This window comes from Raphanus sativus, chromosome 2, assembly GCF_000801105.2.
Source record: "Raphanus sativus cultivar WK10039 chromosome 2, ASM80110v3, whole genome shotgun sequence".
Lineage (NCBI taxonomy): Eukaryota > Viridiplantae > Streptophyta > Magnoliopsida > Brassicales > Brassicaceae > Raphanus > Raphanus sativus.
Window position 1 is genome coordinate 8522570 of NC_079512.1, and position 13916 is coordinate 8536485.

At 31.5% G+C, this 13916-nt stretch overlaps 1 protein-coding gene and 1 long non-coding RNA gene across 2 annotated transcripts; one reads left to right on the plus strand and one right to left on the minus strand.

The window, feature by feature from the left end:
* Positions 1-765: 765 nt before the first annotated feature.
* LOC108840607 (uncharacterized) lies at positions 766-3387 on the plus strand. The gene is made up of 5 exons (XR_001947930.2): positions 766-1035; positions 1116-1193; positions 1916-2613; positions 2717-2922; positions 3019-3387. It is a non-coding gene; the product is annotated as an uncharacterized LOC108840607 (long non-coding RNA).
* A 484-nt stretch (positions 3388-3871) lies between these two features.
* LOC108843005 (receptor-like protein CLAVATA2) lies at positions 3872-6339 on the minus strand. The gene has a single exon (XM_018616078.2). The coding sequence runs from the start codon at positions 6334-6336 to the stop codon at positions 4117-4119; it is 2220 nt and encodes a 739-aa protein (XP_018471580.2). The 5' UTR covers positions 6337-6339; the 3' UTR covers positions 3872-4116.
* Positions 6340-13916: the final 7577 nt, after the last annotated feature.

The window sequence follows — 13916 nt, forward strand, 5'->3', positions numbered from 1 at the left end:
ATGAGTGGTCAAGTTGCAGAAAAATAGACTAAAGCCATCTGATTGTATTACTGGTGGTTCAAAGAAGTTTTCGTTACAGACAAACAAACTTTGACGCAAACAGAACAACCCCACCTAACCAAAAGAACATGTTAGCTTCACCTTGAACAAGCATTTCTAGTCCTATACCAAAAACCAATCAGTTCCACCTCTACTACTACTACTAGCTTAACAACAGACACCAAAAGCTAAAAGAGGTAATGGATTTCTCCTCCTCGGAAAAAGGTTCACCTCACCTCGACACCAAGAGATTTTGATGTTCAAGAGAAAATAAAACGTAAATTTACTAAACCTCTTAAATTTTTTTTTTGTAACAGGCTTTCTTAATATAAATGCAGAAAAAAAGAAAATGTTTACAAGCATCAGCTTAAGTAATTAGCAAGGCCCAAAAGACCCAAGTGAAAGAACCCACAGATACCCATGTGAAAGAACCCATCCCTATATACTAAAGCGGAAGTCACCTCTCCAATAAAATCTTGACAAGTGGTTATTATTTCATATTAAAATTTTAGAAAATTATCTTAAAGCAAAACAGAAAAAATTAAAGGGCAAACACGATCTATACAACGAAATTATATTTACTGCAGAAAATATTTACTAAATCCAAATACTAACTCATCCATCTCTCTCCAACATCTCCACGATCACCAACTACCAATCTCCATAATTCAGATAACTGTATTTTCTGATCACCACACACAGAAAGAAAGAGAAACCCACATTTATTTAAGTTGACAGATCCGACGTTTGTATTCGAAATGTTTCTTCTTCAGTGTAGAAAGAACATATTTTCTTATTTTTATTTCTCAATCTCTCTTGATCTCCACCTTTTTACATATTGTCTCTGTATATTAATCTCTCGCTTACTCATATACAAGGTTTCCTTCAAAGAACTCACGTCGTACAATTTTTTTTTTATAGGGTCCATTTTCGTATCCAACAAACATATAAACAAGGACTATAGAGACAAGCATCAAGTTTTGGCTAACAAAGAAGGTATTTCCTGATTTCCACTCTTTACTACTTTTCTTTGATTTGTTGATTAATGTTTACTTTTTGTATTAATTATTTTTCAGTTTTCACTAATGTAATTGAGTTCCACTATGAAACTATTGTTGGGCGTATCAGAGAGCTTACATTTATGAATCCAAAAGGTGAATCTACTTTTATTATTTATTTCAAGACAATTCATTATAGTTGAATTAAAAGCAAACAAAATTTCTAAATTTTAATCTTATAAATCCAACAACCTATCAGAATAAGAAATGTCAGCTTAATTTTTTTTAATGTAAATATTTAAAAATATATTTTAAGCAAAGTAACATAAAATGTCAATAAGATTGTCATTCTGAATTGTAAAAAAAAATATTAATTTGCACAAAAAAACATATTTATTATATTCATCAAATAATTGAAATTAAATTAAATGTTAACTACTCTGTAAAATTCATCGAATAAATTTAATAGATAAAAATAAATTATAAATATATATTGATTTATTTTTTATTTTTCTAAAATACTACAAACATATATCCATTTAATAATTATTATTTTTTACCCTTTCAACTCTTTGTTTCATTTCAGACACCTCTAAATATTATTATTAAATGGATATATGTTTGTAGTATTTTTGAAAAATAAAAAATATTTATGACTCATTAAATACAAATTTTAATTGAAATTAAATTAAATTTACTAGATAAAAAGATTAAATTAAACATATAGATATTTTTTTTTAAATACTACAAACATATCCATTTAATAATAATATTGTTTTATCCTTTCAATTCTTTGTTTCACTGAAATAATGTTATTCTGATTTATAATTATGACTATAATCAAATGATTGTTAAAACAATAAAATATCCATGCGCAGCATGGACGAAATACTAGTTAATGATAAATCCCCTAGTTTTTGAAACCCAAGCCCAAGTAGAGAGATGATCATTTTTGAAGTACGGAGAAACCGAGAGGTTGCAGAGAAGAGAGAGCTAATCAGTTGTATGGTAGCGGTGGTGCGAGGGAGAACGCCGGTTTGAGAGGCCTCTAGTACTAATCATGCCACAGCTGCATCAAGCGATAGGTTAGTTGGGGGTTCGATTCCCGAAAGCTCTGTATCTTGTTGCGAATCTGCCTGTCAACAATCAAGAAGAGAGCATGAACCGATCGAAAGGTGTTAGAGTGGAGCCTTGTATTCCTCTCATTCCAAATCCAGTAGAGTGATGCTTGCCAAGCCAGAAGTGTGATCAGTCGGGAGTTAGCCCTAGGAGGCAGAGATAGAAGTTGATCGATCGCATGCTGCCAATTGCGAAGAGGAGCAAACCCACATCTAGCCGCCACACGCGTCCATAGCTGAAACGCCATATCACAGTCCCAGTAGATGTGATCACGAGATTCAGGAAAAACATTACAGAGGAGACAAAGAGGCTGAACTTGCAGACCCCATTGGAGTAGTCTATCACGCGTCGGAAGACGACTTTTAATCACTAGCCAGGAGTGGAAACCATGCCGTGGAATCCCTTTCTTTGGCCAAGCAATAGGTGTCCATCGTTCCTCTGCAACATTCCCACATAAGTAAGTGTACACTTCCCCTGTTTTAAACCGAGAACTTGACTTTCCATCGATCACCCACTCGTAGTAGTCGTTCTCTGTGTTGAGTGTGATCGTTGTGACGTAGGCAACGAGGTTAAGCTGAGCATCAGATCTTGCTGGCGGAAGCCTCCATGAACCGTTGCGGAAGAGAGATGCAATCGTTGCTCTTACCGGTATTCCTAAGCGAGAGTGTGAAGCTGCAAGATAAGTTTCAAGGCAACCAAAGGGGCTCCAGTTATCAGTCCAGAACCTACCCGTTCTTCCATTCTGCACACACAAGCGGATGAGAGGGTAAGCTACACTTTTCATTTTTAATAGTTTGTTGACCAGCAAAGAGAAAGATTGTTTCGGTTTTGTGATCCAATAGTTTTCCACTTCTCCTTGCAGAATCACTTCCTTAAACCAGCAAACCTACACTGAGTTGAGGCCGAAAGAAGAGCATCCAAATGAGGCGAAGGATGCATGCTTTGTTCCAAATATAAACATCCTTCACTCCCAATCCACCTTGCTCCTTCGTAAGCACGACAGTATCCCAAGCCACACGAGCACTATTCCTGCTCTCTATGTCTCCTCTCCACCTTGCTCCTTCGTAAACCTTTTAAATTAAAAACATTAAATCAAATGAAAAATAAATTAATTTAACATGAAGTAACTCAGTTTTATTTACAACTTTATTAAATTAATTTATTTTATATTGATTTAATTTGTAATTTATTTTTTCATATTTTTTAAAACACGTGATAAAATGTGTCATATTTTAGTCACAAAATGTGTCGTGACTAAAACATGTTTTTAGGCTACGATTAGTCACGATTTTAAAAACGCTACGATCGTATAGCCACATAGTTTTTCTCGTAGTTTCTTGTGACTGGCTTACGAAATTTGGTTCGTAGTCGCGAAATAAACGGTGGCTATGGCCAATTATTTTACTCGGGTACGTATCCAAATACACGGAACTATTTTCCACATGAAAAACCTGCCTCTTTGAATAAGGGAGAAAACAATGGCATATCATGGCATAGATTGTTACTTTAGCCATAGCAAAAACATTTCAAGAAGATCCAACCTAGCAAAAACATTTGGGGTTTATACAGCGTGCTGCGCTTTTTAGATTCATAATCTGAGATGAATAAGAGCAAACTTGACATAGCTAAAGTTTCAGTTCTTTGCTTGTTTCCAATGTTACACTTACCCCAAAAAATGGTGTTACTTTTACTATAAACATATAAAACCTTGAAGATGGCTTTACTTTTACTGTATTAAATCTGACAACAATGGGTACAACATTCTACCATAAACGAAAAGGTCTCCGGTTCATGCGTCAAGATAAACCGGTTAGAGATATACACAACAAACATTTGAGATAATAAGCAATTAAGCACACGACTAAGATTTTTAGTAACAAACAAGCATTTCCACTTTCACATCTCAGACAATGTATTTATAGAAACCGCTCTTTGCCTTTTTGCCCACGGTTCAGTGTTTTTAACCTTTGGTCTGGAGAATATAACTCCGAGCACGAGACGAGCAGAAGATACCCAACACTCCAAAATCGAAGCTAATAAACGCGCTTAAACAGAATATCCAAATCGATATAGGTCCTTCCACCAACTCGTTCTGATATATCTCCTCTTGCGATGCATCAATGTTTGCAGGATCACACTTGTTTCCCGAAGTTTCCACACAAAGCTCCGGGTTCCCGACCAAACCGCCTGGGAACTTCCCAAGCCCTTCTTTCTCAGTAACGATTCCAGACAAACAGTTGTGAGATAGATTCAGAAGAGTCAGTCCCGGTGGAGTCGAGACGTTTCCAGTGACTTGACCAGATAGAGAGTTGTGTGACAGATCCAAGGCCTTTAACCTAGGTAGCTTCTCTAAACGTGGAAGCTGACCTTCAAGGAAGTTGTACGACAAGTTCAAGTACTCTATGTTCTTCTGTCTGAACAAAGCTTCAGGTATCTCTCCGTGTAACAGATTGTCAGAAAGATCGATCCCAACCATCGACAAGAGATTGTAGCTGAAGGTTAGTTCGTCTTTAGCAACCACGATCGCTGATATCTTGATCTCTACTCTCCCTGGCGGCCCTGAAGATCCACCTGTCTGAAAATCTTTAAACCGGGTACTGTTTAAGTTGTCGTCAGGTATGAACCAGGAGAATCTGTTGCTGGAGTAGTCCATCATCTGGATCTTGTCGAACTTGAACAGCCAAGAAGGAAGCGTTCCACTGAACTTGTTCCTCGCGAGAGAGAGGTACTTGAGATTGGACCATTTGGTGATTGCCTCGTTGAGGCTTCCCGAGAGGTTGTTGGAGCTTATGTCCACGATCTCCAGCGACTTCAGACCGGCTAGAGTAAGCGGGATCTCGCCGGAGATCCTGTTGTTGCTTATGTCAAGTATCTTCAGGCTGTCCAAGGCGTCGAGCTCCGGCTGGATTTCGCCGGAGAGATTGTTGTTGCTGATGATCAGAGCGAGTAACTGAAAGCAACCAACGACGTTGAGAGGGATCGAACCGGTTAATGCATTGTGGGAGAGATCAATGACTTGGAGGTACGTCAGGTTCCCGATTCTAGCGGGGATATCTCCGGTGAGAAGATTGTGAGAGAGACGCAGAGCTTGTAAGCGCGTTAACTCGGTGATCCTCAAGGGTATCTCACCGGAGAATCTATTGTAAGAGAGATCAAGAAGAACAAGACCGAGTTTATCAGTGGTTTCGGAGATTTTGCTAGGGAGACGACCGGAGAACCCGTTGCGGCTCAAGTCAAGCATCACGAGCTTCTCCGAGAACGTAAGTCTCGGAGATATCTCGTAGCTGAAGACGTTGAAGGAGAGATTGAGATGAGTCAGTTCCGATAGAGAACCCAAACAAGAAGGCAAACCACCGAGCAGAGAGTTGTCAGCGAGATTCAGAACGGTTAGAGAAGGACGCGAGGCGTAGAAACAAGGCAGCGTACCGGAGAACCGGTTCGAAGCGAGGTTGAGAACCGCCAAAGGTTGCTGAAAATCTCTAAGTGTACCGGTCATGTTATTGCTCTCAAGATTCAAAAACTTTAGAGATTTTAAATAAAGCAAGGTTTCGGGTATATCTCCTAGAAACGAGCAGAAGCTCAGATCGATTCTCTCGAGATTCGTTAATTCTCCAACCCAGAGAGGAACCGATCCTCTTAAACCTCTATTCTCGCTTAGGACGAGTTCTCTAAGCTCCTTAAGGTTAACGAACGTTCCTGGAAGGGTACCAACCAAACTGTTCCGGCTGAGATTGAGTGTCCTGAGACTACGCAACGCGCCGAAGCAAGTGGGGATGTTTCCAGAGAAGTTGTTTCCGGAGAGGTCCAAGATTTGAAGTGAAGTGAGCTTACAGAGAGACGGGTGAATCTGACCGGACAGATTCGCAGCGGGTAGAGCGAGGGAGATGGCTTTCCCGGTCGGATTCTGACAGGCTAGACCTGTCCAGTTGGAACATGATGAGCCGTACCATGTCGATAAGCTTCGATTGGGGTCGTGAATCGAAACGCGGAATATCAGTAACGAGGCTTTGTCTTGTGGGTCAATCCCTGGAAGCTGTGATTGAGCTGGAAGTAACGAAGGAGAGAAGACGAAGAAGAAGAAGAAGAGGGTGAAATCTGCAGTCTTCACCATAGCTTTCTCTGCAAATGGAGAGTGAAGCAACGCGACCTCGAAGTGGGAGATAAAGACAAGACACAACATTCTCTTTTTAGCTGCTTTTGTTTTAGTTCAGACACGAATTATTTACTACTACTATTAATTATTATAAGATGACTAGAATTTATATTCGCTATTATTATTATTATTTAGGATTTAGTATTTATAGAGGAGAATTGGATTTTTAAACTTATATAAATAATTTTTAAATATTTAAATAAATTAGTATGGTTAATTTTGTCTTTTATAGTAAAATTTAAAACTATTTATGAAAATGGCTATCATTTAATGAAAATGATATCAAATTTGAGTTAAATTAATTAAAAAAATATCAAATAATCTAACGCTATATAAAAATTGAAACAATAAACCATTCAAGATGCCTATGCAAATATTTTTATATTAAATTTTAAATAATCTATTATAAATTAAATTAACTTATTTATAATGTTTCTTACTTCTGTAAGTTTATTTTACTTGTTATTGATTTATAGTTAATTTGACATAAAAAAGCTTTTACCAGTATTGACATTAATATAGATAAAAAACTAAAATATAAGTAGTCAAAATTTATTTTGAATTTTTGATTGATAGTTTTAAATTACGAGAAAACTACCAAAAATGAATCAAAAATTGATTTTGAATATAAAAGTGTATTCCAAAATTTATTCAAATGCAAAATTAACCTAAAGAGTAGTAAAATTACAACAACTTCCTTATGACCAAAGAAAAAATATGTATTAAGTTTTACCATTATAACCCTCCGCGTAAAAAGACTTACAAAAAATTGAAATAATGTAATAATAAACAATTCTAAATGATTTAAATTTAGTTTTACTAAAATTGAATTATTTTTACATAGATGAGTGAATGTAGGTTGAGTCCTAATAGTTTTTCCTTTAAGGTTTGGTAATATATGTTGTAGTATTGTTGGTATTTTTAGGGTAAGATTTTGAAATCTTATCATTTATTTTATTTTAAATTTTTTTTTGATCTATATGTGTTTAGTGACTATCTAATAACTTGATTTAAACATTTTAAGTATCTTTTAATTTTGGTGAAGTATTTTTTGTTTAGTTATTTGATCATTGGGTCTTGAAAACTCACAGTTAGACATATCCTGCCTAAATTTTAGTAGAATATAGGGTTTCCACATAAATTTTAGAGCAATTCAAAATTTCCGCTTAAGTTGAAGTTTTCCAGAAGTCTTCGATACATCTTCTAGGAGAAGTCTTCTCATGTGTTAGATCTTAAAAGTAATTAATAAAATTTATAAAAATATTTTGAAAGAAAAAAATAGAAATCATGTATTAATAAACATTTCTAAATGATGGAATAGTTTTACTAAAATTTAACTACTTTTAACACATATAAGTGAATGTAGATTGAGTCATGATAGTGTTTGATTTAGGGTTTGGTAACATACGTTGTAGTATTGTTGGTATTTTAGGGTAAGATTTTGAATTCATATAGGTCAATTTTTTAAAAACACAATTGACATATATGTGTGTGTTTAGTGACTATCTAATAACTTGATTTAAATACTTTCTAAGTTTTTTTTAAGTTTAAGAATGTGCTTTGTGCTATTTAATTAATTATTTGATTTTAGGGTCAAAAAAACTTTTTCAGAAGTCTCCTGTATCGAAAATATCTAACCTAATTGAATTTTTTTTCTATATATATAAAAACTTATACAATTGATTTATTCCTCTCAAATTGCTGCAACAAAAATGTAATGTTTCACACTCTAAAACTCTCCAACATCTCTCTAATCTTTTTGAACATCAAAACCCCAAATTTTATATCCATTTCTCATTTTTTTCTTATGTCTTCTCACTAATTTATCTTTTTTTTGCAGGGTTTTCATTACATGATGCTCATGTTTCACTATTTCAAAGGTAGATTTATAAATTTAGGATATGTATTTGTTTTGTGTTTTATATGTTATATTCTGAAATGCTATAGATTCAACCTGATGTGACTGTTTTGTCTATTTTGTAAGCATGAATGTTTTATTTTTGAAGTTTTTCTCTGTTTTGAAGCCTTTTGAATGTTTTTGAATTATCAGATTTTTCAGATGTGAGATAGACTTTGAAAGAATTTTCAGAAGACTTCGAGAAGACTTCTCAGAAGTCTTCTCAGAAGTCTTCTAATGCATTTTATGTTAGAAGACTTCCCACGAAGTCTTTAGAAAGTCTTCTGAAGTCTTATGCCCAAAGTGTACACATTTTTTACATGTATTTTGTGTGTTTTATATATTAGATTCTAAAAAGTTATAGATCCCACCTAATGTGACTCTTTTGTTTATTATTTAAGAATACAAATTTATTTTTGAGGTCTTTTATGTTTTGAAGCCATTTGAATGCTTTTAAATATGCATACTTTTCAGATCTGAGACAGACTTTGGAAGATTTCTGAGACAACTCTTGGAAGACTCTCGGAAGACTCTCAGAAGACTTCTTGGGAAGTCTTCTAATGTATTTTATGCTAGAAAACTTCCCATGAACTCGTCATGAAATCTTCCGAAGTCTTATGCCCAAAGTGGTACAAATGATGATGCCAAATGGAGTCCAAGCTTATCTTTGTTGAAGAATAATATCTAGCTCAGTATGTAATAATTTTATTTATGGTCTATTTTGTGATGAGCATGTGTACTACTTTTACTTGTTTGTAAACTTTAAGAGATGTTAATCAAAATAATTTGGTAAATATGTTCATGTTTTGCCAAAAATACTTTATAGTATTAAAGTTATTAATACAATATACCAAAAATAATTTTTAAACCATTCTATCCACTCATAACAAAACACAACAACAAAAATATTTAGTTAAGTTTACTAAAACTTAGTCAAATTTACTAAAACTAAGAGAGAAGACTTGTCAAGAAAACTTAGTCAAATTAACAAAAGATCAAAACTGAATTTTAAGTGAATGTTGAAATTCTAAATCTCATGGAAGTTAAAAATTATATCTTATGATCTAAAAGACACATTAAACCACATACCTTGATATTATTGAAGTTACTTAACACTTTTGAAAGTTAAAAAAAAAGATATCTTGAAGTTACTTAACACTCTTGAAAATCTAACGTAGAAGACTTCTCCAGAAGTCTTAAGAAGTCTACTCGGATTAGCTAGAAACACTAGTAAACATGAATATTTGAAATCTCATAATTATCACCAAATAAGTTATGAATTTCATTCAGTAGCTCCAATCTTGACTAATATACATGGATTAACAAAAAAATATTAAAAATTCATTTTATGTTTGGAGAAAATTCAAGTTAATAAGGATTGACTTATAAGAATTCCTAAAAAGTCTTTTGTTTATGTCATTTTTGCAATTGCAAGTTTACGAAGAAAGACTTCTTAAGAAGTCTACTCAAAAGAAAACATCTTGAGAAGTCTTTCTTTATAGATATCGGCTTACAAATAAATTTGAAAAATTCTCGAATATTATCAAAACCCGTAGTAAATATTCCAGGTTTGATTAAAACCCGGAATAAAATTTGAGAAGACTTCTCATTAATATTAAATATTTTACTATCATTTTTCAATTGCAAAAGTAAATCACACAGATTTCTTTCAACTATGAGAAGATTTCCCGGAAGTCTTCTATAAAAAGTCAAATTTCTGACAAACTTCGGTCAATTACAAAACGAACATGTGTATCCGAGAAGACTTCTCGAGAAGTCTTCTCGGGGATTTTCGTTTTTGTTTTGTTAGCAAAGCAAAGTTAGAAGACTTCTAGGAAAGTCTACTCGATGAAGAACACATCTAGCGAAGTCTTCAAAAAGTCTTCCCTAAGTCTTCTGAAAATCTTCACAAACAGATCTAAAAACGATTTCATACCTTGAATCTGTGAGATAACTTCCTTAACTTCTCTAAACACTCAAAATTTCACTACAAAAGCTACCAACTTGTTAATAACCAAGAATTATGAGCTTCAATGTCTCGATGAACCTTATAAAGCTTAGAATCAAAATCTTGGTTTTTTGGATGAATTTAAATAGAAAGTGAAAGAGATGTGATTTGTGTGCATAAATAATGAGATACGAAGAGTAAAAATCAAAAAATTTGTGCAGTTGAGCTTCAGATTGGTTGTTCATTGTGGTATGTGTGTTGATGACAATGACAATATTGTAAATACTTAGTGAAAATGAGGATGATAAGGTAAAATATTCATTTTCGAAAAAAATAGTAATGACTTTTTCGTGAATAACTCAAACTTTTAGGGTGAATAGAAAAAGTAAAATTTCACAAAAGCATGGATTAGTTTTGTGTTTGACTTGAAATTTTAGGTCATATTTGAAAAACTCCTTAAATCTTATGTGAATGCTCTCAGTGACCAATTACCTCAACTTTTATATAATATAGAATACATAATTATTTGATTTTTTTTCATTTTCTAAAATTTTCTGCATTCTTATAGATAATTAAGTTTCTTATGGCAACTATCCAAAGTTAAATGTTAATGATTCTTTCTCATGCTTATTTTATATTAACTTTTATGTTAAATTTCGAAAGTTAATTTCTTCTTATTATTTTTCCATGATTATTTAAATTATTTGATATAAGTTTTCATTTATCAAAAATATTTGTTTTAAAATCATAGTATTTGATTTCTTTTAATAATACAGTTATTTGATATATTTTATTGGTATTTTTAAATTATATATGAATATTTTCAATAATATATATACTCAACAATAATCAAATAGGGTCATTGAAATTTACTAAAGGTTGCTAATTTTTCTATGGTTGTTGTGTCTATTGGTAATCCATTTCTTATTAATAGAAAAACAAAATTAAAGAGTAACATTTGTTTGAATACTTATTTAAAATCATTAAAATGGTTCTCAAAGATGTGAAACTTAAATATTAAAAAAATCGTAGAACCTGTTTTTAGAATAAAAATGACTTATTGACCATATTAGAGTTTTTATAGATATAAACAGTGTGATAAAAAAATTAAGCCAAATCGATCACGCTCATCATAAATTCAAAATAGATTTTGGTTCACAATTACAATTACAAATGTTCAACCCAACATATCCCCTATATATTAAATCACTTGAATTATAATTAAATAACAATTTACTACAAATGAGGCTTCTTATTTTCTTAGTCCTTCTTTTTTGATCTTTTTACTTTATTTTAACAGTAACTAAATTGAAATAAAGATTATAAATTTGATGGATAACAATTAGTTGAAATTTTTTACAACTTTTTTTATCTTTAAACAAACAGAGTTGTGTTCAATGGAAGACATATTAATTTGATGAACCCTAAATATGGAAGAATAATAAAACTTTTCTTTCATGCTTCTGTTTTGTCTTTTATTTTTATTTTTTAACTTTAGAGCTTTGATATTAATTTTAGATTTGATTATTTTATTAGATAATATAAGCATTTTTTTGTTTTTATTCTTTTATTTAAATATATAATATTTTTTTAATAAATGACTTCTTGACAACATGATTCTAAAATTTGTATGATATATAATATGATCTCAAACTAAATAATTTTGTTTTTTGGTATAAAACCGAATAAAATGCAAACCAACGGTATATAAACCAAATCGAACCGAAGTAAATATGGATTTAGGATATTAGTTATATTTTACAAATCGAAATACCAAAAAAACCGAACCAAACCGAAACCAACCCGATATTCGGATTGAACACCCCTAATCGAAATAAAACCGATATATTATTTCATTCTTCAGAATATAATAAAAATAACAACTTCATTCCGCGCAAGGCGCGGATCTTATCCTAGTAATTAGTTAAATGTATATAAACTAACCATAATATATGACCAAATCTCAGCATAGTAAACACAAATCTCAACTAATTAATAATAAATTATTTGGACTATCATTTAGTTTGAGAAAATAATGGTAAACCAAAAATAGTAAATAGTTAATGAATATGTGCAATAACATTTTGTAAGTAGATTTTTTAAGACTCATTTTCTTTTAATTGTATTGACTAGATTTTGACCCGCGCTTAAAAAGCACGGGATTTTTGAATTATTAATTTTTTTTGAAATAAATTAGTATTTTGAAATTTTTTGCATTATTATATTACAAATTTGTATTATACCGAAGAAGGTAACTTTAAAAAATTATATAATTTATGAATTACTTTATTCGAGAATTTGTATGTATAATCTTTTGTAATTTTTTTTTTTAGGCATAGACATTTTATCAAAACAAAAAAATAAATCAAAACCAAGCCAAAGCCGAATTAAAACTTTGGGTCCAAGGCAAAGTATCAATAAAGGTTTGGTTCATCTTTGGATTCACGGTAAAGTATCAACTATGTATTTTTTGGACCTCTATGTCTCTGTTCGAATCTGGATCCTACTCAAGACTCATTGCGTACACACCCAAAGTATTTTATATATATTAGGTATAATTGTGCATTTCGGATATATTTCAGTATTACATATATTGTTTTAAGTTTTGAGTTTTGGTTTTGGTTATAGTTTTGGATTTTGGATAAAATTAAGTTTACAATTATATCAATACATTTGATGGGTGTTTGTTTTATTTTTTATTAGTAAATAATTTTGAATTCTTGTAATAACAAAAGAATATTATGATATAAGGCTTATAGTTTCTGCAGAATATCTTTAAAATTATTATACTCTAATAGTACAAATATTATGTTATAAGGTTTACATTTTCTGTTTTCTAGGTATAATATAAACTGAATTTCTCACGTCAGTCAATGTATAAAATCAGTGAATATTATAAATATATAACGAAAATTTATGAAATGTAAAATTAATTTTACTAACATTAAGAAATGCAAATTGAAGACGTGAGATGTATATTAGTTAATATATATTGAATTGATGTAAGAATTGGTAATATGAATTTGACCAATACTTTTTTTTAAACATGATCAAAACTTAAAAAATATGAATGACATAATATATGGTTTATTAGATTCCATCCTGGTTGAGTAATATGAATCTTGGAATATAAACTGGTAATAAAATGGTTATAGCAAATTAATAATAACTCGTTCCTTTTCACAGATTTATATATATTCCATTTATTTCATAATTGAGTAAAAGTTATGGTGGGTGTCGTATATTTGAGAATGTCAATATAGACTTACATTTATTGTGAGTCATTAGATATGATTGGATATAAGCAATTATTGTGATCCATGATCTCAGGGATTTTCATTAACTTTTCACGGTAACACAAAAGATAAATCAGCATAGTTAGAAAAATTAAATGAATAGTTAGAGAAATATAAGGTAAGACCAAATAATAGTAAATTTAATGAATAAGTGCAACAACCTTGTTTAAGTAGATTTTTCAGAATGTTGATGTTTTAATAGTATAGATTGAACCATACTTGCAAATATTCAAATAATTATATTTGTTACATGTCTCAACAATGCCAATAATTTATTTTTAACAAACCAGATAACTAACGGGTAAAAAACAAATATCAATTGAGCATTTTATATATACTTTGACTTAATAAATAAGTTTAACATATTTTCCAGTACATCTTATAATGTTTTAAAATACTAGTCCAAATGACACTTTAATCTCAAAGATTAAGAGCTGGGAACATTGCTACTTTAATAAAATTTAAT

What these genes read in the sequence shown, in the direction of transcription:
- LOC108843005 (XM_018616078.2), bottom strand. Translation starts at nt 6,336, where the DNA reads ATGTTGTGTCTTGTCTTTATCTCCCACTTCGAGGTCGCGTTGCTTCAC.